The sequence below is a fragment of the Candoia aspera genome, chromosome 8 (genome assembly GCF_035149785.1).
Source record: "Candoia aspera isolate rCanAsp1 chromosome 8, rCanAsp1.hap2, whole genome shotgun sequence".
NCBI classification, from domain to species: domain Eukaryota; kingdom Metazoa; phylum Chordata; class Lepidosauria; order Squamata; family Boidae; genus Candoia; species Candoia aspera.
Genome location: NC_086160.1, coordinates 18,786,991 through 18,813,605, shown reverse-complemented (window position 1 = coordinate 18,813,605; position 26,615 = coordinate 18,786,991). Strand labels below are relative to the sequence as shown.

The 26,615-nt window shown below is 38.0% G+C and overlaps 1 protein-coding gene across 3 annotated transcripts in view; it reads left to right on the top strand.

Annotated features, from left to right (window-relative positions):
* The window catches only part of SGCZ (sarcoglycan zeta), a 199,301-nt gene that overhangs the window by 104,705 nt on the left and 67,981 nt on the right, over nucleotides 1–26,615 (top strand). For all 3 annotated transcript variants that reach the window (XM_063309828.1, XM_063309829.1, XM_063309827.1), the window contains one exon: nucleotides 26,407–26,494. In XM_063309828.1, coding sequence (XP_063165898.1) covers nucleotides 26,407–26,494 — 88 coding nt within the window. The remainder of the gene's footprint in view (nucleotides 1–26,406; nucleotides 26,495–26,615) is intronic.

The following is a 26,615-nucleotide window of genomic DNA, read 5'->3' as shown; positions in this document are numbered from 1 at the left end:
AATCATCGCATTAAGCAAACTGTGTCATCCATTGATAAAATTAAAATGCTCCATTTTCTATTGGTCCCCACATTTTTTTCTTTCCAGTTGATCTTATAGTATATAGAAAAATAAAAATAAGTTAAGCTCCTGTTCAGGGTTATAAGATAACGTATCTGATTTAAGTAATTGATTTTCTACTGAAATCTTGCACATAAATTCTGTTTGCCCAAATCAGCATAGTCTACTGATTCCTGCCAGCTTAGCAATTTCCTTATCTAGGTTAAGGGAATTTAATGACATCATTACATGTATGAATTGTCCTCAGCCACATAAAGGAATTAGCTGTGTTTCTATCTTAAGGTGGAGCTTAATTATGAGCATGCACTGATGGAGTGTTAAAAGCTCCTGCTCTGGAATTTTGATGGGAGGCAGTAATATGTTACTTGACAAGCACAGTCATTTTTTTAGCTGGGAGTCTGGATCATGAAGCAACTATTTAGAGTTGCATAATAATTATTTAAACTGATACTTTGAGGTTTTTGACTAGTTGATAGAGCAGTAGTCTTGTTTGTAGTGTCCATACATCTGTCCAAATGAAAGGAGCCTGCAGAACATGCCATCAATCAAATTTGTTCCACCAGGGGTAATCTTTACACTTTCAAACAGGTAGAAAAACCAGTTTTTCCAAGGTATTACTTGGAAATAGTATCTACTTAGACCATCATCCATGGCCAAAAGTCTTTCCTTGGTTTTGGATAAGCTGGGGAATATTATGGGCTGGTTTGTTTGTTTTCAATGTGCTGGAACCAAAACCTCCTTACAAATTGGAGACAATGCTATTTGCTATTTTACTTTATTTTTCTTTCTTCTTACCTATTCAAGTAATAATACTTTGTTAATACACCATCATTTTTTATAAGGAGTTCTTAGTGAATTGTTCAGACCTTAGGTCTGGGTAAGGCATATGTGTACTCCTCCCTAGGACCAAAGACCATTGTCCAGTCAGGATCCTGCCTTCAGTTCAAGAGGGAGGGCAATATCCACTCACTTGTTGGACTGTCTGCACCTGGAGAGCACAGGACACAAACTCAACAGTGAGTATTCATTTTCCTTCTCAGAGTCACATTGCACCAACTGTGAAAGAGACTATTAGACCACATTGCAGCTATTGCTACAGCTTCATATGTTGATCTGCATGTGATAATCAAAGTTGAAAGGGCTGCTTCTTCTGAGAACCTCACTTCCTACACATATCCAAAAAATCTCTCAAAATTCAGATGGCTTGGTATAATGGGCTGTTACAATGCAGGGGAGGGGGAAATAATAACCTACAGCTTGTGGTTACATAGAAAGACAGACATTAAACTCTTTCGTTAAAGTCAAGATGATATGATATATGATGTTCAGTGCCAACCAAGTGGTCAGCCTTATGAATTAAGTTTTAGAAAGGACAAGAAACAAGTATCTAAATGGGGCCAAGAAGAATTGAGTCAGAGATCATTTGTTTTCTAAATAGAGATTCGTTTTGAAAATTTGATGGTGGGATGTTTTGACATGGTTTCTACTTTCTTAAAATGAAAGGGTCGTTCTCTGTTTTATTTATTTATTTTATGAAACTTTTATCACGGCCCATCTCCCCCCATCTCCACTCCCAAAGAAGGGACTCTGGAATCTATAATAGCTTTCCCTAATCAAGTGTTATAGGGTTGTTGCGACTTCTATTAACTTTATCATACTGACACAGAAATCTGGGAATTTTAGTCTCAATACATTTTCAAGCACAGTGGGAAAACACTGGTCTATAAGAATCAGCAACTTGGAAAAAAATACTAACCTTAAGGCTGAACTGGTCTTTATCTTTAGCACCAGGTTGCAAAGACAAACAGTTACAAAACTTAATTGCTCATCTGTATGTTCGAAGAAAGATCACCAATATCACCAGAAGCTAAAGTATTATGTCCACATGCCATACAGTAAGTAGTAGAGAATAGCACTTTAAAAAAAAAACCAGAATCCAAAGAACTAATTTCTTTTCCTTCAGACAAATATATGTCTGGAACTATTTCTGTTTAGAAGTTCAGTTCCTGCATGTTAACTATTTGTTTTTATGAATGGCTGATGAGCATAGATGATTGCTGAATGTTTCTGAGGAATTAAACCTGTGGTTGCCCTTCTGCAGCTGCAGATAAATAGATTTTTTTAAAAATGCCATCTCTTTTTTTTTTTTTAAAAAGGACATGTTTGAATCTAAAAGCTCAAATAAAACAAATCCCAGAATTCATTACAATTTGACTGATTAAATAAAATTATCTGCTGACAACACTAAAATTTGGCATTCTAAAAAAACAGTTGACCGGAGGGTTGTTGTTGTTTTTTAATTTATTAAATCATTAATATCTGTACCGCAGTGAACTTCCTATGAATTTCTTCAAAGAGTTTGTTGTCATGTAACAATCACCATGTGGTTGAAAGGTGTTTTTCAGTTTGCCTTTTGTTTTAGCATCATATACAAATTCCACAGAATAGTTTTAATCCACTATAATCTGGCAAAACCTTTGTCATAGTAAACATTTTGGCTATTCACGAGAAATGACCTATTTATAATTAGGTGGAATGCTGTAATCATGTGAACCAGCTGTGTTTATTCATCTGCAAGTTCCTAATTATAACCCCCAGGAGGTTAAGGAGATGTACTATTGCCAAACAATGATTACCAAACTATGAACACAGGTGGTTAGATTTTATCACTTTTCTCTGAACTATAATAATTTATTATGACTTTTGGGTTAACATTTTGTCACAGTAAAGATAATATTTGAAGGTTAAATAATTTTTAATATGGCAACAATTGAGCAAATATATATTTGAGAGATGACCAGAAAGAGTTGACAGCATCAGAAATTATGTAAAAAAGTACATAGGTATGTATATAAATACAGGAAATTTATATACATACATAGGTATGTATATAAATACAGGAAATGAATGGAAAATGCATATGGATGATATATAAATAAAAGAAACAGAAAAAAAAACTGCCAATTTCACATGCTTAGAAAGTACTCTTAAGGTACAATCCATAGTCTCTAGCATAACATGTCAAGCACCATAGAATTGTGAGTGGGAAAGCTGATTCGCAGATGGATAAAGACTAAAGTCTATAAAAAGTTCCAGCTGCAAAATTCCCAATTATCACAGTAAGTCTGTAATAAGAAAATCAGGAAGTTTCCAGCCTAATTTTCATGGGAATATACTGGTTTCAAATAAAAAGTAATTGCTGGCATTATTCTAGTTCATCTCAATAAATCTTGCTAAAGAGAACTCTGAGAATTTTGTTTAGAGAAGAATCACTATCAATTTTAGCCAGCTGCCAAAGACCCTGACAGTTTGATTCCCCTCACATAGGGATTTATTACTATATCCCCCATCTTCTTTCTTCATCAGTCAGCTGTGCGACTTTTGAGTTCCTGAAGTCCCAGCCTCTGCAAGCCCCAAAACAAAGCATATTGGAGGAAAAGTGTGGGAAGGCATAAGATCTGAGATCAGAAGAACAGGAAATCATGGAGCCGATTTTATCATGCATGATAGGAAGGGAGAGAGGATGGTGTACCTCTTCTCAAGGAGCTATTGCTGGAACCTTCCATCATGGACTGTTACCATCCAATCTTCAACCTTCCTTTGGTGGGGAAGGTTGTTGATAAGATGGTTGTACAGCAATTGCAGAGGGTCTTGGAAGAAAAAGATCATCACAGTACAGAGACAGCATTGGTCATACTTGTTGATGATCTTTGGTAAAGCCAGGATGGGAGTGGTGTTGACCTTCTGATTTCGCATTTGATACCAGTCACATTTGATACCATCAACCACAGTATCCTTCTGGACTAGCTGCAGGAATTAAGAGTGGAAGGCCCTGTGCTGCAGTGGTTTGCATCCTTCCTCAGCAGTGAGTTTCAGTCAGTGTTGACAGGGACATAGAGGTTGCACTTGTGGCCACACAACTGTGGAGCGCCTTAGAAATTGACACTTTTGCCTTCCTGTTTAACATTTATATGAAACTGCTGGGTGAGGTAATCCATCAGTCTGGGGTCCAGTATCATCAGAATGCTGATGATACCCAATTGTACATCTCAAGCCCGGGCTGCATGGGTGAAGCTGTCAGTTTCATAACCCAGCCTTTGGAGACTGTTTGAATCTAGATGGGGAGGGACAGACTGAGGCTCAGTCCTGACAAGACTAAGTGGTTGTGGCTATTTGGGCTCTCTGGGTCTGGGACTTTTCCATCTCTAGTCATGGATGGGGTTGCATTTCTCTATTGTGCAACTTGGGGGTCTTCTTGAACCCACAACTACTGCTCAAAAAGCAAGAGACAACTGTGATCAGGAGGGCCTTTGTGCACAGGTTGAGCCTTTTCTGAACCAGGAGGCCCTTCAGACTATCACTCATGCCTAAATTACCTCACAACTGGATTTTTGCAATGCAATTCTACATGGAGCTGTCCTTAAAGATCATCTGAAATCTAAAACTAGTCCAAAGTACAGTGACCTGGGCTATAATAGATGCTTCTCTATAGGCCCATGTGAATTCATTGCTTTGCAAACTGCATTGGATGCCAGTCAGCTTCCAGGTGCAATTCAAGGTGCTGGTTGAATTGTACCCATAAAGCCCTTCATGACATAGGTCCTGGTTATTTCAGGGAATGCCTGTCTCCAGTTGTTTCTGCCCATACAGTACAATCAGGCAGAGTTGGTGAGTTCTGGGTTCCCTCACAGTAAAAACAGTAACAGAGAAGAAAAGACAGCAGTTAAAAAATTTAAAATATCACAGTGGAATTAACAAACTTATTAAAAAGATCTAAGAAGAAATCAAGACTCCAACAACAATGTTTGTATATACTAAAGTAAATAAAAAGAAGAATTTGGCCTATTTTGTTTTGCAGAAAGGATAACTCTTTCCCAAACTGAATCAAGGGTAACTTTTCTAGTATATCCCAACATTTCCCATCTTTTATACATCAATTTTTCCATAACAACAATCTTCCATAATTTGTCATTTTGGCCCCCTTAAATGTCATCTTGTGGGACTGAGGAAGTATACCTTTGGCATCATGGCACCTGTCCACTGGAACAATATGTGTATAAACATAATGTTTATATTTTGCGCTGGATTTTACTGTAAACTACCCAGAGTCCCTCTTTTGGGGGAGATGGGCGGTGGCTAAATTTGAGCAATAAATAAATAAATAAATATCCTTCTGGACATACATAAAGCTCCCACCCTTCAAATTTCTGTAACTCTCTGAAGACCTATCTCTGGTCCCAGGCCTGGGATAGAGTGTTTGTAGATGCTTGGCAATTTTTTGGATGGTATTCATGGGGTTTTGTCCAGGCATTCAAGTTACTTTTTTAAAAATTATGTATTCTTTTAAAAATTGTAAGCTGCCCAAAGTTTTCTTTGGAGACAGCCAGCCTTGAAATCTAATGAATAAATAAATGGTTCAGGCAAATTTATTGCTTAACCATTTTTCAAAGGAACTATGTTTGGTCTGCATTTCAAAGCATAAGTAAAGAATAAAGCTTGACTCCTGGGATTTCATGGACCCATCCATGTAGTTTTCTGGAAACAGTATACTGTAGAAGTCATTTCTATCCTGTTCAATAATATTTTTTGTCTTCCTGTCAATTCTCATCTTAAAAATATAAATATTGTAAAAGTGGTACTGGGGTTGAAAAAAAGTATATAAGTGTATCAATAAAACATGCATATTAATAGAGATAAAAATATACAGTATGTTTATGTTTCTTAAAAAAATTAGATTAACACCAATGAATTTTATTTATAATTGAATCTTGAGGATAAGCTACCTGAAGAATCGTCTTATCCCACGTTTATTTTATCTAGTCACTGTGGTCATCTTCTGGGAAGGAAGCCCTTATTAATTCAGTTTCAGCAGGTTGCTATTAGAGAAAGGATTTTCTTCAGTGTCCGCACTCTAATTTTAGAATGATTTTTCCAGGAAAATTCACCTGATTTCTCCATTGTTGTCCTTTTGAAAGTAATAAAATACTTTTTTTTAATTTTCTCCAGAATTAAGACAGATTTTAAAGGTTACTTTTAGATTAAATTTATTACTTTTTAAGATTGGTGATCTTAACATTAGTTGTGATGTTATTTTACATCTGCTTGTTTTATTTTGACTGTTTTATCTATACTGTGAGGAAGATCAGTCCATTTGGTGTTTAGCTTTTAGTGTTCTATGAAGTCAAATTTTCTTAATTGCCTAAAGCACTTGAGTTGGCAGTTTATAAGGATGCATTATAAGTATAGTGAACAAATAAACAAACTTTACGTAAGGCAACTCCAGCCTTCCTAGATTTATAGGCGACTGTATGCCTTCAAAGAAATTCTTCTTTTACTGCTGGTTGACAGATAAAAACAAGCTCTGCTTTATGAAGCAATGCTTACAAATAACTTAATTGCTGAAGTAATTTTCTACTACTGTATATTATAGCAATCAGAATATATATGAACTGTCAGCGTGCCAACCAATTTTGTGTTGAACTTTTCAAAATCCAAGGGCATATAAATGTACAAGACAACTGGCCCAAAGACAGCTCAAAGGTGTAGGTGTACCATATGATTATTTATCATTCCTACAGTATTGCTTTAAGCAATACATTTGAACAATCATTAATTCTTCTGGCTAGTCCCAGCTGTTTAGAAGGATATTGTTCTAGAACTGCCTTGAGAATAAACCATAAAAGTGGGTCACACATCAAGAGGGGGGAAAATGAAAAAGCTATGGCTAGCCAGACTTTTATCATCAATTAAATTTCAGAGCTTTTCTGTACTTGTGCCTGCAATACATTTTAAACTGGTGAGATGAGGGGTGCCAAGCAAGTGATTTGACCTGTCCACTAATGCTGGTCCAGCATGATTAATTATAATAAGGGTTAGGGTTTCTCTGCTATCAAGGATACCTTTTCTACTGCTAAGCAGAGGTATTCAGGTAGGCCAGGCATGCTCAGTGATCAGAACAACTAAGATAGGAGTGCATGGCTTTTATTAGGACTGTACTTGGTTTTCTAGTGGTAGACTCCCAAACAACAGGTAACTTCATTTAGTATTGATTCATTGCATTTAATTAGTTCCCACTTCAGTCTCATTAATTTGGTAGCAACATTAGGAAGGGCTTTGGGGTCACTTTGGGGAGGACCACATGTGTCCTGCTGCTGCAATTTGTGCCACGTAAAACTAGGAGATTTTGAACTTTGTTCATGTTCAGAAGGTCTCCTCTGCCACCTTCTATTTGTCTCTCCTTTCATCTTACTTGGACCTCCGCATGCTAAACCGACTTTGACAGTAGAAAGCGCAATTAAGGAATAGAGCTTTATCAATGTTCCATCCAGACTCTTTTTTTTCTATGTGGGCTCCACTTAAAGGGCAAAAAAAGAAGAGTACAATTGAATAGGACCAACCTTCTCATTCTCCCACCAAAAGCAGAGCATTAAGTGGTGAAAATGCTGATGATGATCTAAAGCATTCATGACTCATAAATCTCTTTCAAAGACTTTAAGGGAGGAAGAATGGTCTGGGTGACTCTGACAGCAGTTTTTACAATAGATACAAAACAAAAAGTTGCTGGAAAATGTCACTGAAATAAATCCATGGTTAGATAAACCAGTATTTAGTTTTAATTATTGTAATCACTAGAAGTGTAAAAGCCTAAGTTAAAACACTCGGAGATTAAACATTTGACCTTAGCGCCTTCACTGAATATAATATATGATATTATCTACCAGCTTGTAAATGTTGACATGAGTGAAGGGTCATGAAGATTCCCCACTGATTAAATCTGCACCTAATAATCCTATGATGAGAGCATAAATTAGAGTTGCTTAGTTTCTTTCTCTTTTCTTTGCTCCACATTGCAGGATATGCTGTATTCTATCACACCAAGACATTCATTGAGAATGAAACCAGTCATTATTTGCATCTCTTTGTTCTGAGCTCCAGGTTTTAGTCAGCCTAATTTATGCTGCAACTGATTATAGGTAAAGGTTTTCTTGAGAAGACTTAGATTAGTCTTCATTTCTTAGTTACCAGGACACTACAGATTGGTATCAGTTCAGCTACCCAGGAACATTTTCAGTCATGTAAATGAGATGCCTCTTTTTGACTGGCTACTAAGTTCTAGGTACTGAAAAAACTGAGAATTTGTATTGTTCCAATAGAAGAGAATATATGTAGCTCAGGGTTGAACTGTGGAGGCCTTGGTGCTCTCTGAGCTTGGTTGTTTCCTTGCAGACATTTTATTACCTGACTGGATAACATCATTGGTGCGAGTGAGAGTGGGGATTGCTCCCTGTTAATCCCTGCTTATCTGGGTGTTGAAAAACAGGAGTCATTACAACATACTGTACAAGGACTGTAACAGCAACTATGTAGGACAGATAGGCAGAAGACTAGCAGAGTGCATCCATGAACACCAATTAGCAGCAGAAGAGACACGATGAAAACTCCTTAATCTCACAACACATGGACAGAGTCAACCACAGTTGCAACTGGGTAACTGTAAGCATCCTAGACAAACTAAATCCAAAAATACTAGAGGATTCTTGGAAGCCTGGCATTCAGACAAATCAGCCATTAATAGACACATAGAAATAAACCATATTTACACACCATTCAAAAGAGACAGTAAAAAAGCTAAGAAGGAGATAAAAAGTTCAGAACACATCCTCTCCAGCAGCCAACAGCCAGATAAGCAAGGATTAACACCAGGCAAACAATCAAGCAGAAAACAATACCCTAATCAAGAAACTACCAAGGAGAAAACCACACCCCCACCAACACTGGCAGGGCAAACTACTGTATATAAACAGGGAGCAAACCGCACCCTCACCAGCACTGATGATGCTACCCGGTTGGGTAATGAAATGTCTGCAAGCAAACAACCCTGCTCAGAGAGCACCAAGGACTGCACAATTTGTTCTGTGGATGCGAGAATAATCAATTCTAATAAAGTCATAAGAAACTCGGATTTTTGCTTGCAGCTGCCTAGAAATGCAAAGTACATTTCATCAAAGATATATCTGCTTGAAATAGTTGGTGATGATAGGTGAGAAAAGGAAGTAGGGTACAATGTCTTTCAGAAATGAGAGTAAAGGCCTTATTTTATATTATGAGAGCTGCAACTCATAATATAAAGTGAGTATGATTCAGCCAAGTTAAATACTTCTAAGTTCCATACTTTTAATTTGGAAAGTTTTTTTAAAAAAATACTATAGTGGTATCAGAGAAGATTTGGAAACAAAAACCCTGAAGTACATTCAGAAGAATAAGTAGAAAGGGTGCCAAATGCAACAGGAATGCCTTTCTCCTAAAGAAGGTGCATGTGAAAAACATTCAGTCCAGATCCTAAAACTACCCAACTGTACCACTTATCATGTGTATAAATCTTTTTGAACCAATAGGACATAAAGATACCTAATTGTCAGAGTTCTGTACCCAGTGTGTGTATAAACCTTTATAACTTGAAGTTTCAAATGTTTGTATCATGTAGAATGTCATTCGTTTTGTCTGTGCTCCTGTTTCAGAGTATTCCTTCATTCCGTAAAAGGGGTGGCTTGTTCATTCACTTAGATCAATGTTTCTCAACCCCAGCAACTTTAAGATATACACACTTCAACTCCCAGAATTCCCCAGCCAACATGCTGGTTGGGGAATTCTGGGAGTTGAAGTCCTCACATCTTAAAGTTGCTGAGGTTGAGAAACACTGACTTAGATAGAATACCTCTGATTAGGGAAATACACACATCTCTACTAACATGTATCTTCTTAAGATTTTTGTCAGAGATCAAATGTAGAGTCTTTCTCCTATGCATACAGAAAAGAAATATCCTGGAGTTAGATAACTGGCCATTTAGAGCCTTGGTGTATCTAGTACATACTTCTCAACCATCCTGGTCCCTTTCCATGCTGCAGATAAGATTATGAAATTGGATCTGGCTGCTTAACACAGCAAGAGGAGATGGAGAAAGAACTTACTCTCCTCCTCATGGGACCTGCCCTCAGCTCAGCAGCAACAATCACATTGCATGAGGGACAAACAAGTATTTTTAGTTAAATCCTCAAGCAGCTGTGCTCTTAGACTTCCATTGACAGAGATACTTTATCTGTGCCAACAGCTTGCCATTAGATTTTTTTTTTGGTTGTACTCAGTGGTATCATTCCATTAACATCAAGCTTCTATCACTTGCAGAGCTGGTTTATTGCCAGATCCCTCCATAGTATGCTGCTCTGTACATGAGGAAAGGCAGGCATTTTTCAGTACACAACACAGTGGCACAGGAGGATGCGCCATGCATCTTTGTGCAGAGAGAAAAGAAATGTGCTGTTTTCTGTCAGTAGAGAGACATGGAACTGTGAAGTGTCAAGAGGAGGAAGCACATTCTCTCTGGGAGGCTTGGATGGAAAATTTTGTCAGACACATTTTTTCTTACCAGCAGATCTCACCACTTCCTCTTCCCACTGTCTTTCTATAGCACAAATTGCTATTATTGTCTTTGTATTAAATGAAGATATTTCTTTCAGGAAAAACAAATTCATATCCGTTTAGCACAAAGACCTAGTTGTGAGTGTTTTATATGTAGTTGCAAGTCTTTTCTAGTAAAAAAAAAAAAAAGGAGCTGTCAGTGATTTGAAACTGGGTCTTCTGCATAATTGGTGGGAATCAGTCTTGAAAAATAAAATCCTCACAGAAAAAGATGGCTGTTGTGTAGGTTTATGTATATTGAAGAGCTTATTTTTGTTTTAAGTTTAAGAACAGCCACATGAGAGCTCCATTTTATAGGTACTAATAGAGACTCTAACAAAAGTGTAATTATGATTGTTGCTATTAGCAACTACAGTTATGTACTTTTTTTTTTTGCAGGGTTGGTACAAAGATGTTCCAAGGTCATTTTCCTTCACTAAACTCAGACCACATACCAGGAATATCACATAATTACTGCTCTTAAAATAGGCAGTACACACAAGTTTAATCTCAGTGTGCTAATGTGTGGTAGACCTTCAAACAACTCAGTTCTGAAGTTGCAAATCATAAAAGTCAAATTTCCTTTTAATTTCCAAACCGCTTGCATTTGTGATTTGTCTTAAGAGAGGTGAGACAGAACAATATTGGAAAATTGCCACCCACCACCCACCATCTACCCCATAACCCCAACTTCAGTGAGAGATTGTTTTTTCTGCTCACAAGAGCAGAGAATGCTTAAAGATCTTGCCATCCAAGTGTGTTATAGTAGGTGATTCTATCATAGAATCATTGAGTTGTGAGGGGGCATCTTTCCCATCAAATCTACTTCTCTGTTCACTTCAGTGGTACAAATTAAAGCAACTCAGATGCATGTTGAGCTTCTGCTCATATACATCATAAAGGGAGACTTTCTATTTCTCTGGTGCCCCTGAATCATTCTGCCAGTGGCTTGTATTGTTTATTTTAATTATTTACATAATTAAAGTAAAGCCACAGTACCTCCTAGGGACGCGGTGGCGCTGCGGGTTAAACCACTGAGCTGCTGAGCTTGCCGATCAGAAGGTTGGCGGTTCAAATCTGCGTGACGGGGTGAGCTCCCGTTGCTAGTCCCAGCTCCTGCCAACCTAGCAGTTCGAAAACATGCAAATGTGAGTAGATTAATAGGTACCGCTTTGGCGGGCAGGTAACGGCATTCCGTTTAGTCATGCTGGCCACATGATCACGGAAGTGTCTACGGACAAATGCTGGCTCTTCAGCTTTGAAACTGTCCTAACAGCCAGGAACCACGCTGAGACAAGGAACAGGTCTCTAGTGTTTTATTGCTGCTACATAACAGGAAAATCCTAACAAACTAAAGAAGCGTGGGAAAAACCCAGACCTATAAACCCCAAAGGTTAAGGCGGGCCCGATCTGTGCCTCTTGGAATGGCTACCTAATTCCTCAGTGCTACGCATGCGCTTTACAGCCTGGATGGGAGCCCCCTGCTCTCCATCCGTACTCATGACAGAAACGGAGATGAGCACCGCCCCCTAGAGTCAGACACGACTGGACTTAATGTCAAGGGAAACCTACAGTACCTGCTACCAACATGTAGAAATAACTTTGCCTTTGCTTGTCAGTATCTTTTAGGAATATGCTGCTGCTTGCATAGAAAGACAAAATAAGGCTCTTGAACTAGGATTCTTGTTTCTGTAGCAGGGAAAGGAAATAGTTTTGTGTCTGAGAATCTTACATTTATTTCTATACATTTCTATTGTCTGAACATTTTGGAGCTGATTTTTTTTTTAGAAAGCTTCTGATGGAAAATAATAGCAAGATTAACTCAGTTTTATTTGGTACATCTCTTTTTCATATTTGTTATGTTTTGCTATATCTAACTATTTCTATAAATGGACATAACATGTATATTAATATGATGGTGGGGCAATGACATGGCAATGTTACTGAATGGGCTTAGTATTTAACAATAAATTATAAAATTACATTGATGGGTTTGTTTTAGTTAAGAGGTAACTTAATATTTGTTTCTTTATATATGAATGTTCATTGAATATCCATGTACATTATTTGAAAAATTCCTAATATTCAGAATCTACTTAAAAGGGATCAATGAATGTAATATACCTTCTCTTTTTATTGTAATGCATGATACATAATGGGTCTTTATGTGTTTACCTGACAAATACAGAGACAAATCATAAACATACAGAGAAATCTATATGTTTGAGGAGGAAATCTAATAAAAAAAAACTTTTTGGGGCTGCAAAATTGCTGACTTTGAGGTGGGATTGCTGTAAATTAGTATCTGATAGTATCACAATTTTTGTGATACTCTTGGAAAATTTCCGAAATAACCCTTTATATCAGTTTGAGATGAACTCCTGGAAATACAAAGAATAGCATATTTCATCCTCATTATTTAGGTCATTATTTAGATGTTTCTGGTATTCTCTAATGTTCTCTGCTGGTGGTAACTAGATTTGCATAGTGTATGCAAGCGTCTTTGAGGGTGGTGTGATAATTCCCAAGGTTCTGGGTATATACCAAGCAGAATACTTCAGTTTTTCTTTGACTAACAAAAGTTCAAGGAATTGCTAGTTGTATTGTACAGACGAAATCCTGTCTATATGAAGTGACTTGGTCTTGCAAGTTTGAGTAGTTCATACTTTTGAGTTAAAAACAGCCATTTTTCAGAACCTAGAATTTATAGATTGTGCATTTTATTTCCATAGCCTCACTGCTTTTACCTGTTAAATTATTTGGATCCTGGGGCAATTTCAAGAGGAAGTAAAAGCCCAGATAATTTCACCTGCTAAACTCCAGTCCTTAAATCTTTTTAAAGCTGTTAAGAGGGTGATTCACCTAAGAGAAGAACATATCATGCTGAAGTGATTGGCTGCCCTGGGCATGCAAAGAGGGAATACAAATGAAATTTTCATGTGGTTGTCATGACTTGTTCCACTTAAAGGAGTTTCACAAGGTTTCTGCTGAGTACAAAACATTCCCCCACTTTTAAAATACAGGTAAATTGATACAACCTCTCCTCCCCACCACGCATTATCTGCAGCCTTTTATTCACAAGTCATTGCAGCCTTAAAGAGACATCACAGAAGGAGTTGTGTTTTCCAAGCTCCCTTATTTGTTACCTCAAACACACCAAAACACGTCTGAGAATGTCGACCATGTAGTGATTTGAAATATGTGAGCTATCAGTGCCAATTTTACTAGTACACATTATACTGACTTTTAAATCGATTTATTTCTTTTGTTTACAAGCCAGTCCACTTAGACATAATTCTGAGAGACATCCATTCTACAAGCCAGTAGGAGGATTCGTTCCCTCTTTATTATAATATGTGTGACAAATAATGGGCTTTTATGTGTCTGCCTGACAAATATAGAGACAAATCGTAAGCATACCAACAAATGTATGATAAATAATTAAGGCCAAGAAAGTAAATACTAAGGCCAACAAAGCAAACCAGCCCAAACAAACAAATATAACAGTATCATTAATAACACCACATGAGCTATTCCTACCACCCAAAACCTGTTGGAAAAGCTGCTCAAAATAGTACCAAAGTAAAGGCTGCTCTTATTTCATGGGGAATGATGTTCTATGGGGGGGGGGGGGGCGTGATACAGAGAAGGCTCACTCTGTAGACTACTGGTCCATTTTTAATAAAGCCCGTTTTCCTAAAAAGGGGATTAATACAATTAAATAAAAATTGATTAAATTAAATATCTGGGAGGGGCTTGCTGTGGTCACTTTTTGTGCTACATTGGAGTCAAATTCTAAAATATTAATTCTAGTCAACATATTGAGTACCCCACTACCTGCATTTTCAGTTCAGTTTTCTTTTCTCCCCTCTTTGATATATATTATGATCTATTAACTGATTGACTAATATTTATTTGGATTATTTATTAGAATCAACCTCTAGCCTCCCTTTCCAGAGAAAGATGCCTGAAGTAGCTAATCAGATAAAATATTAAAGTAATGATGATTGAAACAAAATTAATGCTCTGATTCAATATGGATAGGTCATTTTCATTTTTGTTTTTTTTTTCCCAGTGAAAATAGCTCTATGTCTTCTACTTTGTGCCATTATTTTACTTAATACTTGTGCCTTATTAAACCTGTCCTCGAATTTCTTTAAAGCTTTATTTTCTTGTGAAAAGGTCTGTTTTTTCTATCACCTTCTCAGGATGATTTTGACTTTGCTTTCAAAGTGGCATTTTTGAGTGGCATTTTTAAACTGAAGTGCAAAATAACAAAGGTGATATATATTTCTCTTTTCCAGTTAGATGTCTCTCCACTGCTCTGCAGACTTGCTGGCTTCTCCTGCTTAGGGATCTGAAAAAGCCTCCTGGGATGAGTCCTCCAGGAAGTTTTCCTCTGCGGTTTAATTGAAGCATGAGAAGCCAGAGATGCTGCTGGTGCTGGACAGATGGTTGCATAGCAAAGGAGTACACGCACATACATCTCCCTTGGCAGCTTCATTATTAAAGTATGTTCAACCTTGTTCCACCCAGGAGAATTTCACAATCATGTTCTTCCCCCTTCAGTTAAAAAACAAATTAAACTATTAGTTTTCCATCAGTGGTCAGAAACAACTGTGGAAAAAGTATTTGGCACAGCACTCATTTCATTTGTCAGAGAAGGTGATTGTTTGTCTGATCTCTAGCACATCTCAGTTGCTATTGCTTCACGTGGGTGATGTTGAGTCAACAGGTCCCTTGACTGCCCCAGCCCAGAGAGTCTGATCTAGAATGATGAAGTATTTTGGCTCTGTCCAGACTGAGGAAACTGTCCCTCCAGATAGTCAGTGTTGTTCTCATTGCCCTTCCCTATTTACACAATACCAGTTCACAGATTATTGGTCTATCTGCCTACCAGTTTACCTGTTCAAGCACCTGTTAACTTCTTGCTTCCAGCCTCCTGTCCTGAACAGCCAATTCTCTGTTGATCAGTTCACACTCAAACAAAGAAGCAGGGTCCACAAGTTGGCAAAATGCAAATAAGGATGGCAATTGCCGTGCCTGCCACTAAGGTACCTTTCCCCCAGCTCCCACTTTACCAACAATCTCTGCCATCTTGAAGAAGCTAAGTCACTTCATAGCACTACACACAAGCACCTCAACCACCAATTATAATCTCTTGTTTTGTTCTGTGAGTTCTGGTAGTTAGCAAAAACTTACCTTAATTAACTGCAGCTTTGCTAATTGTATAGGCTGACCTGCAGTGTAAGTAAACTCTATATAGCGGTTTGGCTCTTTTGGAACTTAATTGCTAATTATAGGCCACATTTAACTAAACATTAGATGAAAATGAACATAGCAAAGGAAAACATTAAGTGCTACATTAGGGCCAACAAAGGCAGAAGGAAATAGATGGACCTTTTCCAGTTGTTTAAAATCAAAGCAATGAACAGGCCTAGAAAAATACATTGATATCTTTAACTAGCAAGGTTTGATTCTGCTTGTCTTTTGGGGTGACCCAAGTCTTCCTTTTTCACCTAACAATAAATTCTATTTTAGTCTTCCTGAATAAGGTTGGAAGTTCACACAGGAGAAGAGTGTCTTACTGGATGTCTTTTCATAGAGTGGTAATGAACACAGAGGAAAAAAAGGCCACCCTTGTGATATTAACAAAAATTGTACCAATCTTTTCTTTGCTTCAGGCAAGGTTAGTGTCAAGAAGTACTACTTCTATATTAAGGACTAGTAGTTAAATAAAAGTAGCCGTTCTCCTTGGTTTTGTTTTGGGAGAATAATTTTTAATATCATATATTTTGGTAACGCTCTAGTGACATCCTGTATTAAAGAGATGAAGAGGACATGTATCTAAAAGAGCATCAAGTCTGTATTACTACCTCTATCCAACACCATATGACTCCCCAACCCTTCCCTCCCTGCTCCCAATGCACTGAGCATGAACAAGGGATACTTGTGTACATAAATCTCTATGAGATTTAGAACTATGCACAGAATTCCAGCTTCCATGGAAATTTATATACACAGGGGTTTATTTAGGTAGCTGTCTACGATCAGAGTTCCATACTTAATATGTGAATATCTGTGGGCAGAGAACTCATATGTTATTGAGAGTAGAGGGCTTAATTAGTCACTTAGGGGATTCAGGCAATTCTTTCACTTAGATACATCTCAAAAGGGAGATACTTGGTTGTAAAGATTTTTTAAAAATGAAGTCACAATATAAAAAAAAATACAGGTAGTCCTTGTTTAGTGACTGCAATTGGTTCCAGCAAAATGGTTTCTAAGTGAACCACGTGACTGAGAGAGAGAAATAGAGATGCTGCAAAGATTGCTGGTTGCTGTGGTCTAATTCAGATAAAGTTCTCCTGTACAATGTTCTGTGCCTGACCCATTTTTTCCTTTTTTTACCCCCACACAGGGGCAGAGATATTGCTTAACAAGCTATCTCTTCCTGACCTCTTTTTCTTCAGAGCAGTGTATCCCTAAAAAGTATTAACTACAAGCTCAGCTCTGTGACCCTAATTAATTGATTAGAATCCTGTGTCAGCTGCAGCTGCTGCCTGAAACTGACCAGACCTTAATCAGTTTCACACTGAAGGCTTTTGCTGTTGTAAATGCAGCCTTTGGTCAGAAAATTATTTTTTATTACTATTTATTACTGTTGTATTTGCAAATGGTCACTATCTGAAGCAGTTGAAAAATGAAGACTACTTGTAATGAGTTTTATCTGAGCTTGGAAGAGGATCAAATGAAAACATTCTGCACTTTTATAGAATAATAATTAAACCCACAGTATTTCTTGCAAGTATCTTAACATTTTAACAGCTACATGAATGCAAGAAAGCTTCAAATGGACACTGAACTATATTTTCAGGAGTTAGGAAAACATTAGGGTAGGGATTTGTTTTTATCTCCCTTATATTTATAATCATTGCCTTGACCAACTTTTTATATGAGTGTGCTAATTGCATCCCAAAACATCTCAGTGTGTAGGAGGATATATGAAAAAGTCACACACTTATAGTGCACTTGTATTTCCATGATCAAGGATTTCAGTTGCACAGGTAGCTAGGAGTTTACAAACTTTATATGTGTTGACATTTCTCTTGCACATCCCATTCATTGTATAACATTCAGGTAGAGGGCACAGTGGTCTCTGGTCCTACCTTCCTCCATGGTTGTACAAGTGATACCAATATGAAAAGTGCAACTCTGCTACTATATTCATCAGTGGATGTATTTGCTGCATGATTGCCCTTTTTTGGCCTGGATTTTCAGCAATTTAATTGTAGAGTTTTCTCTTAACTGTTGTTTTTCAGGTAGTGTCAATAAATTGTCTCTTCCATTCAATGCTGTTGTTGTATATATCTTAATATTTATAAAAATAATAAACTTTTGCTATTTAAAATAAAAAGTCTGAAGACGATCATCCTTTCCATTGACAATTTACCAGTCAATCACAAACAAGAGAAGGTTAGTTCTTGATACAGAAGCTTGATGGGAATATGTGGTTTCAATTCATTATTTTTCTCAGCTTTCTGGGTGCCATGATAAGGAAACAAATTTTAAAATTCAGAGCTTTCTGATATTTCCTTGCATTTATCTCTTCTATGTAACATTTAACCTGATACGTTAACCTTCTAAGCACAATTGATTTGATTAATATATATATGATTCTTCTGACCTAATAACATTTTATTTGGAAGAAATATGAAACATGGTATCTTCTGGACCTCATTGAATTGTTGCCAGCTGCAGCCAAGTACTGGATGTTAAGCTCCATTGTGTGTAATGATTCAGCTCTCATCAGAGCCAGCCAGAATAACAGTGAAAAAGAATTGTGGGAAATATAGTCCAACATATCATAAGGTCACCATACAGTACCACCATACAAGCTAAAATGTTAAGGGGGAACAATTAATTATATTGCTCAAAGTATAATTCAAAATAATTAATTAAGTGAGCTAACTGAATGAAGTAATAGCAACTAGGGTTGTGCAATGCTTGGATTCAGTTTTGAAAATGTGCTTCAGAGGATGCAGTGGTGTGAACATATTACCTATTTTCAACTTTTTAAAGCGGCTGCTTCTTGTCTTGGAATCCTACAACTGCTATCAGGAGAAGCCATGTGATCCCACTAAAAGATGGGTTGTTGTGAAGAGGTACTTTGTTAATGCTGTGAAGCACCTTTGAGAACTGAATTGGAAACATTGCCATATCGTAGTTAATTATTAATCTATTTGAACAAGTGAATGACAAGAGCCTATAGAAAATAAGTTATTACTAAGAAGCCTTCATGGCCAGCCTTGAATAAATATTCTATTATTTAAATACTTGTATGCATAATATATAAGTTGCACATAATATAACATTAGAGGGAAACTAGGTGGTTCCAAAAATTAAATCAGCTATGTATCACTCCTAATTTGGAATTCATAGATCTCACTCTTTAATAGATATCTTTAAAAATTCCACTGGTCTTTATGCTGAAGTTGTTCCCAACATTCCTTTTGACATATTTTACAACATCTTTGTCCAAAGGTCACGCGGAAGAATCTCACTGAGTATTTAGTAATATATTTTTGTAACACAATTGTTTTTTTTAAAAAAATACAAACATAGCTGGATGGCATTGCCTATTGTAATAGGTGTTACTTGATGTCCATTTGACCTAAGCTTCCTAGGTCACATCCTAGAGCTGTGATCCATAAAGGTCAAAGCCAGCCCCAAACATTTTGTGATCTTAGACCCTCCCCTACTTCTATTTCATACACAGAAAAACCAATAGTAATAAAATCAACCCTGACAGTAAGATAGTATTTTTTACCATGCCTGAAGGCAACAGGCTAAACATGCCTGAAGGCAACAGGCTAGTTTAGGAAGAGTAAGAAAAACCGAATGGTGTGTGTGTGTGCATGTGTGTATTTATATATATTCTTCAAGACAGATAAATAGCCAACTGGGTATTTGTCTGTCTTGAAGATGGGGCTAGGCCAGCAGTACTGCATTTAATGATCTTCAGAAGTCCAGAAGGGACATCAACAAACTAATCACTACTTAGGAAAAATATCTCTAGCATCTGCTTTTGTTGCCATGAAGTCCCTTGGTAATGTGCATATCCTCAGCCAAAATGATTGCTTTGGACATGATGGTTCCCAAACAATCATGTTTCTGCAGCTGGAGCAACAGAGAAGCCAAGAATCACCTTTCATCTGCCAAGCTGCAGGGGAACAAGCTGACTGGCAATCCACTGAATAAATCAAATGCTGATTTATACTATTCATACTATACATCAGATCTTAGGATCTTCAAACTTGTCTACTGTATATGCAAGTTGATGAAGTGAAGGCAACATACTGTATGAAATAGCCTAGAAACACGTTGTCATGAGAGCTCCAGGCTGGAGAAACAAGAGATCTATAAAACTATGTAGCTATTACTCAATATGTAGTTTAACTCACACTCATTCTTAAATGCTTCACTAAAAATGAGTTATGATCCTTTCACGCTGTCTTCTGAATAAGTCTACCTCTGGCCTTAGGGCTGAATGCAACCTCTAAAGTAATTTTAAAAGTCTGCCTCTTGCAACCAGTTCAGTAAGATCCAATTTTTCTAGCCTTATTCATGAAGAGCCAGGGAAGAAAATTGAAATAGAAAAGAGAGAAATAAGTAGCCATTGTTGCTTCTGCCTTGTCCATTGCTTCCTTATGCCCCACTCACCATCACCATTTGGTTTTTAATATATTATTTGGAAGGGTTGTTATTTCAATAGAAAACAAAAAGGTTCTCCATACTTGATCTATGACTTCAAGAATCTGAAGTCAAATTGTTGTTATTGGTACAAGAATTTTCAGTGTTGCTTTGTTAAATATTCCACCAGTTTTGAAAAGTGGGAGGGGTTAGGGTTGGATTCTCTTTTCCCGAATGACCGATTTTGGGTCCTGGAAAGGAAATTTCCTGATGCCAGTGGTAGGGAGGTGGGGGAATAAAAACAGTTCAAGCCGAATGCAAACACTAAGGGTGGGATGAGATTTGGACTGAATTTCATGCTTAGAAATTGTGCTGAATTCTCTTTTCCTTAGCAGCTGATTTTGGATCCCTGGGAAGAAAATTCCTGATGTACTGTAGCGGTAGGGGCCTGAAGTGGGTGTGGGTGAAAAAGTTAAACCCAATGCAAAAACAGAGGGTAGAATGAGATTCAAGGTGGAATTTTATGTTTAGAAATTGCCCTGGATTCTCTTTTCTGGAAAGCCTGATTTTGGGTCCCTGGGAAGAAAATTCCTGATGCCGGCGGTAGGGGCATTGGTTGGTGCAGTGAAAAAAATTTCAACCCAAATGCAAAAACGATGGCCAGGAGGAGATTTGGGGTGGAATTTTATGCTTAGAAATCCTCCTGGATTCCCATTTCCGGAACAGCCAATTTTGAGTTTCAGGGAAGAAAATTCTTGATGCCAGCGGTAGGGGCACAGGGTGGAGAACTGGAAAAAAGTTCAAGCTGAATGCAAAATTGAAAGGATGGATTAGATTCCTTGTGGAATTTTATGTTTAGAAATGTTCCTGGATTCTGTTCTGGAATGGCCAATTTTGGGTCCCCAGGAAGGAAATTCTTGATGACAGTGGTAGGGAAGTGGGATGGGGGGGGTGAAAAAAAGTTCAATTCAACTGCAAAAATGGAGGGTTGGATGAGATTCTAGGTGGTATTTTATGCTTAGAAACAGTCCTGGAATCTTCTTTCTGGAACAACTGATTTTCAGTTGCAGGGAAGAAAATTCCTGATGCTGGTGGTAGTGGCATGGGGTGAGGGTGGGGTGAAAAAGTTCAACCCAAATGCAAAAATGTCAGCCAGGGTGAGATTCAGGGTGGAAATTTATGCTTAGAAACAGTCCTGGGTTTTCTTTTCTGGAATGGCTAATTAAGGGTCTTCAGGCAGAAAATTCCTGATTAGGGATGTGGGTTGGGGGGGTGAAAAATTCCAGTAGGGATGTGGGTTGGGGGGGTGAAAAATGTTCAAGCTGCATGCAACTTTTGGTGGGGATAATGGTGGCTAGTCTCAGACAAATCTGAATCTTCAAAACCACATGAGAGTCCTTTAACACTCATTTACTTCCTCCAGAGGGAATTGGTTCAGATCACATAGACTGTGGCAGCCCTTATAGGGTTTCAGGTTGTTCATGAAACATCTTATTGTTCCAGTAGATAAGAACCTCAGAGAGTTAAGTTTTCTAAGAACCATATATAGTCCTAGTTTTAACTACCATTTACACAAGAGGATTTCTGCTTCCCATACATTTGCTGGATGGGTTCTGTTGGCATTTTTTTTTTCTGCTCTTGGCTACCATGGTAATTGAGTACTTCCTTAAGTATCTGCCGGGTGAAGAGGTCGAATTTAACTGTCCTCAGTTTAGGTGTTAATAGCTGCATTGCCTGGGGGAAGGCAGCTTGCTTGTTACTTGGTTAGTTTTTTTTCCTTTTGCAGCGGAGTAAGCAGCCTCTCTTCCTGCTCTCTGAGCGTGTGTGAATGCATAAGCCCGTAAATATGTTTTTGTGCTTTCTGTAAATAAGTTTATTTTTATAGAAATGCCTGGTGTGTGACTTTTCTGATCTCTCCTGGGCCAAAGGCTTTCCTAGCAATCTGCCAACAGGTTATGGGCCCAGTAAGCAGCCCAGTAAACCCACTAAGAAGCCCAGTAAAACCCCAGAGAGAATAGAGAGATCAGCTCCACACCTCATGCACAATTTAAAGGCAGCTAACAAAGACCTGTGAAGATTTTCTTTGGAGCCGCCTGGAGATTTTCCAGCCACTGCCAGTCTGCAGGACAAAGAAGCCAGCTGAGGTGACTTGCAAAAGAAGGAAGAAGCCATGGCTACCTCCCAGCCCTCTTTAGTGCCTATCAGACAGCAACTACTTGAATTGGGCCCTGAAGATGGAAATGTATCTTTGCAGAGAGAATCTTTGGCTGCCAATTGGTGAGCAAACCCCCCAAAATCCCAGTGCTGAATGACTGAGACAGGATGAGCGGGCTAGAGCCACCATTATCCTAGGAGTTGAGGATAATCAGCTAGTGCACATGAGAGGCATGCAGTCTGCCAAGCAACTTTGGGACGCTTTGAGAGACTTGTATGTAAAGGCAACAGCAGGGAGTAAAGTTACCCTGACAAAAAAAGCTGTACAGAGCCTACCTTGCAGAAGGAGATAGCCTTCCTGAGCACCTGCATCATATTCAGCAGCTGTTTGTTGAGTTGTAGGAGAGAGGAATGGAATTTACACCTCTCACAAAATCCTATATCCTCCTGTCCTCACTGAATGAAATGTGGGACACGCTGATTTGTACCCTGGAGGCTATGCCTGAAGCAGACCTCACCCCATCGTATGTTACACAGCGCTTACTCGCTGAATGGGAGAAGAGAGAGGAAAGATCCCTCCCACCATCTCTTCTAGAAAGCTGCAGTACCAGAAAACAAGGGAAAAGAAGGGAAAGGAAGCTGAGGCCACAGCACTAGCCAGCCAGCGATGCTTCACTTGTGGTTCAGCTGGACATTTGCAGAAAGACTATGCCTTGAGACCCAAGAGTAGAAAGACAGAGAAGAAGAACACAAGGACAACACAGAAGGCTCTTCAGACAACCCAAATTGCACAGGTTGCTGAGAAGGGTAATTCTGATGTATGGGTGTTAGATTCTGGGGCCAATTGTCATTTATGTAATTGTAAAAGCTCTTTTGTGTCACTGTCTAAAACTGAAAGACAAAGTGTATCTTTGGCTGATGGGTCTGTCACCAAAATTATGGGACAAGGTGACTTGTATTTATCCTGCTTGGGAGAAACTGTAAAAGGTGTGTTGTATGTGCCAAATTTACAGTCAAACCTTTTATCTGTGGCACAATTGGCTGCAACAGGGTATGCCATAACATTTAAGAAAAATGGTTGTGAGATACGTAAAAATGGACAATTGTGTGCTACTGGTATGTTAAAAGACTCCTTGTACATTGTGCAAAATGCAAGGAAGACAAGTTGCAAGGCTGCAGTTGGCAACACTCCATATCATGACCAATGTGTACACCTGATGCATAGGAGATTTGCTCATGCGAATTTCAAGTATATAGCACAAATGCCACAGCTGTGTGCTGACCTAAAGATAAAACCCTGTAATAAGTACTTAGACTCTGTAGTTTGCAAAGAATGCAAAACACTAAAAGCTCCTGTGAGTAAGCACAGTGACAGAGTTACAACTAGACCTTTGGAAATTGTACACTCTGACATTATTGGTCCTTTTGCTCCAAGTCTTGGACAAGCAAGGTATGCAATGACCATCATTGATGATTTCTCAAGATACACATTTATCTACATCTTAAAACATAAAGATGAGGCATTTGAGAAATTTAAAAGTTTTGTGACATGGGCAAATGGAAAATTCCCTAGGCCTCTATCTGCACTCCAATGTGATAGAGGAGGAGAGTACCTTTCTCACAAATTCAAAAGGTTCCTAGCAGAAAAGGGGATAGAACAAATTCTTTCTAACCCTTACACCCCTCAACAAAATGGTGTTGCTGAAAGAAAGAATCTTGCAAAATGCAATGGAATGCATGCTTAAAGATTCCAGGTTATCATTCAGGTTTTGGGCAGAATCAATATCTACTGCCTGTTATGTACAAAACAGACTGTATAACTCTGTGATTCAGGACACTCCATTCCATTTGTTTTATGGTGTGAAACCAAAGGTAAACCATCTGAGAGTGTTTGGTAGTACTGCTTGGGTTCATATTCCAAAACAACAGAGAAGGAAAGGAGCCCCACAACAAAGAAAGCCATCTTTGTTGGCTATGAACAAAGCCAGAGGAGCTACAGGTTCACAGTGGGAGAGAAATTAATAATTAGCAAAAGCGCTTCTTTTGCTGAACAAAACTGGGGGAGATTAAATTCTAGCTCTCCAGTTGATCTATCAACAATAGAACAGCAAGGACTTGCTGATAGTGATCTTTTGCCTGATGAGGACATTAAGCCAGAAAAGCAAACTGAAGATCTGTCTGATGAGACAGATGCTTCTCAGGAAAGTGATAGGAGTCAAAATTTAAGCCCTGTATTACCTTGCAGATCTCAGAGGAGTAATAAAGGCATTCTTCCATCACGTTTTCAGGCTGAAACAGTAAAGGCTTTTCACATCTTTACTGAACCTGAGTCCTGAGAACAAGTGAATGCTTTACCACCTGAGATTTCCTCAGGTGAAATAACTATTCTTGATCTCCTAAATAGACAAGATATACAAATGTTAAGTTTAAAATATGTTTTCAAAGGAAAAGCAATTTCTGCTAGCTTAAGCATCAAGTAAGAAGTCTCATTAGGATTTAATGTACTTAAAAAAGTATCCAGATATTCACAGAGAATTCATAGAGTTATAGAATTCACAAAGATATGGTACCCTGCTATATTATTTTAAGACATCTGATTTTGTTGAGGGGAAGAAAGAAGGCCTGAAAAAGGAACTATCAACCTTAAATCTGTATGTATCAGTCCATCCCACCAAATAAGACAGCTGATTTCTAAATGAATCCTTTTATTGAGTTTATGTTGCTAAGGAGCACCTGTTTAGGTGAATGTATATTTCATAAGAAGGCAGACAGTAACTTATTTATTTATGCGGTTAAGGTGCTGGGCTAGAAACCAGGACACCAAGAGTTCTAGTCCCGCCTTGGGCATGAAAGCCGGCTGGGTGACCTTTGGCCAGTCACTCTCTCTCAGCCCAAGTCACTTCACAGGGTTGTTGTGGGGAAAAGATGAGGAGGAAGGAGTATGAGGGATGTTCGCCACCTTGAGTTATTTATAAAAATAATAAAGGTGGGATAAAATTAAATAAATAAATAGATTTAAATTTCTGTGCAACCTGTTCACCAGCAAAGGATTAAAGAATAGAATGTAAAGAGCGACAAATAGAAAACAAATGTACCCTAACAGGTATCTTATCTAAAACTATCAGTATAAGCCAAGCCAGGGAAATTTCATTCTGGAGATGGCAGTGGCACTACACTGGGCAAAATTGCAACATTTCTAAGTTGCACAAGACAAATACTTTGAGGAAGTCCAGGCTTACCCTTCAGGTCAGCTGGCAGCTACTTTATATTTATTGTTTTGCTACAAATTCCATGGCTTAACTCTAAAACCTCTGTAAATAAGATTTGGGAATCATCCAACAGTCCCATAAAGTGAGAACCTTCTACCATTCATCTTTTATCCTTACTGCTGGGGAAACTGTACTCAGCCTTTCCAAATGACTCCCATTCAGTTCACTTACTGCTGTTTAGAATGGAATAGCCTCGCCCTGAGTAACCTAGGGGCAATCTCAGTCTTTCTCTCCTTCACACTCTGGATGTCTTAATGATCATCTTAGGTGGTCCCATTGCCTTTAGTGTTGGAAAATGTGCTGGAAAAAAAGAGTACAGTTTGCTGCTTTAAACCCAAATTACAGCTTTTCAGGTATGCAGGTATTTGCAATGGCAACACATTACCTTGTCATTTGGTAAGCCTATTTCACCAGTGTGGGATAGAACTGTGCAAGACAGTAACTGATACATTTGGAATTCTAGTGTAATTCGAAATTCAGATTCTACGTGTTGTCACGTACCTGACATTAGCAAAACTCTACATTTTTATTTATGTAGTTAATCACATTTGTATAGCCACCCATCTCATTTAGTGACTCTGGGTGGCGTACATAAAAATAATCAAGAATTTATAAAAGCCATTAAAAACAGCCAATTTATGTAAATTAAAATAAAAACAAGATTTTCAACTAGATCTCACCAAGATACTACTTGGTCATGGATAGGAATACTCTGATTCTGCCCTTGTATTTTTCCCTTCTCATTTCATTTTTTTATATACTTTTTTTTTTTTCCAGGATAGTCCACTGGTCTTACAATCTGATAGGAATGTTACCATGAATGCAAGAAATCACATGGGACACTTAACGGGACAGCTGACTGTAGGTAAGTCTTATTATTTAATGAAACTTTTGTGCACTTAATTTAACACCATTCTTCTAAATATCATGGTATTATAGGAAACAATAGGTTGCAGCTATGATGTTGATTTACAGTATGTCCTACA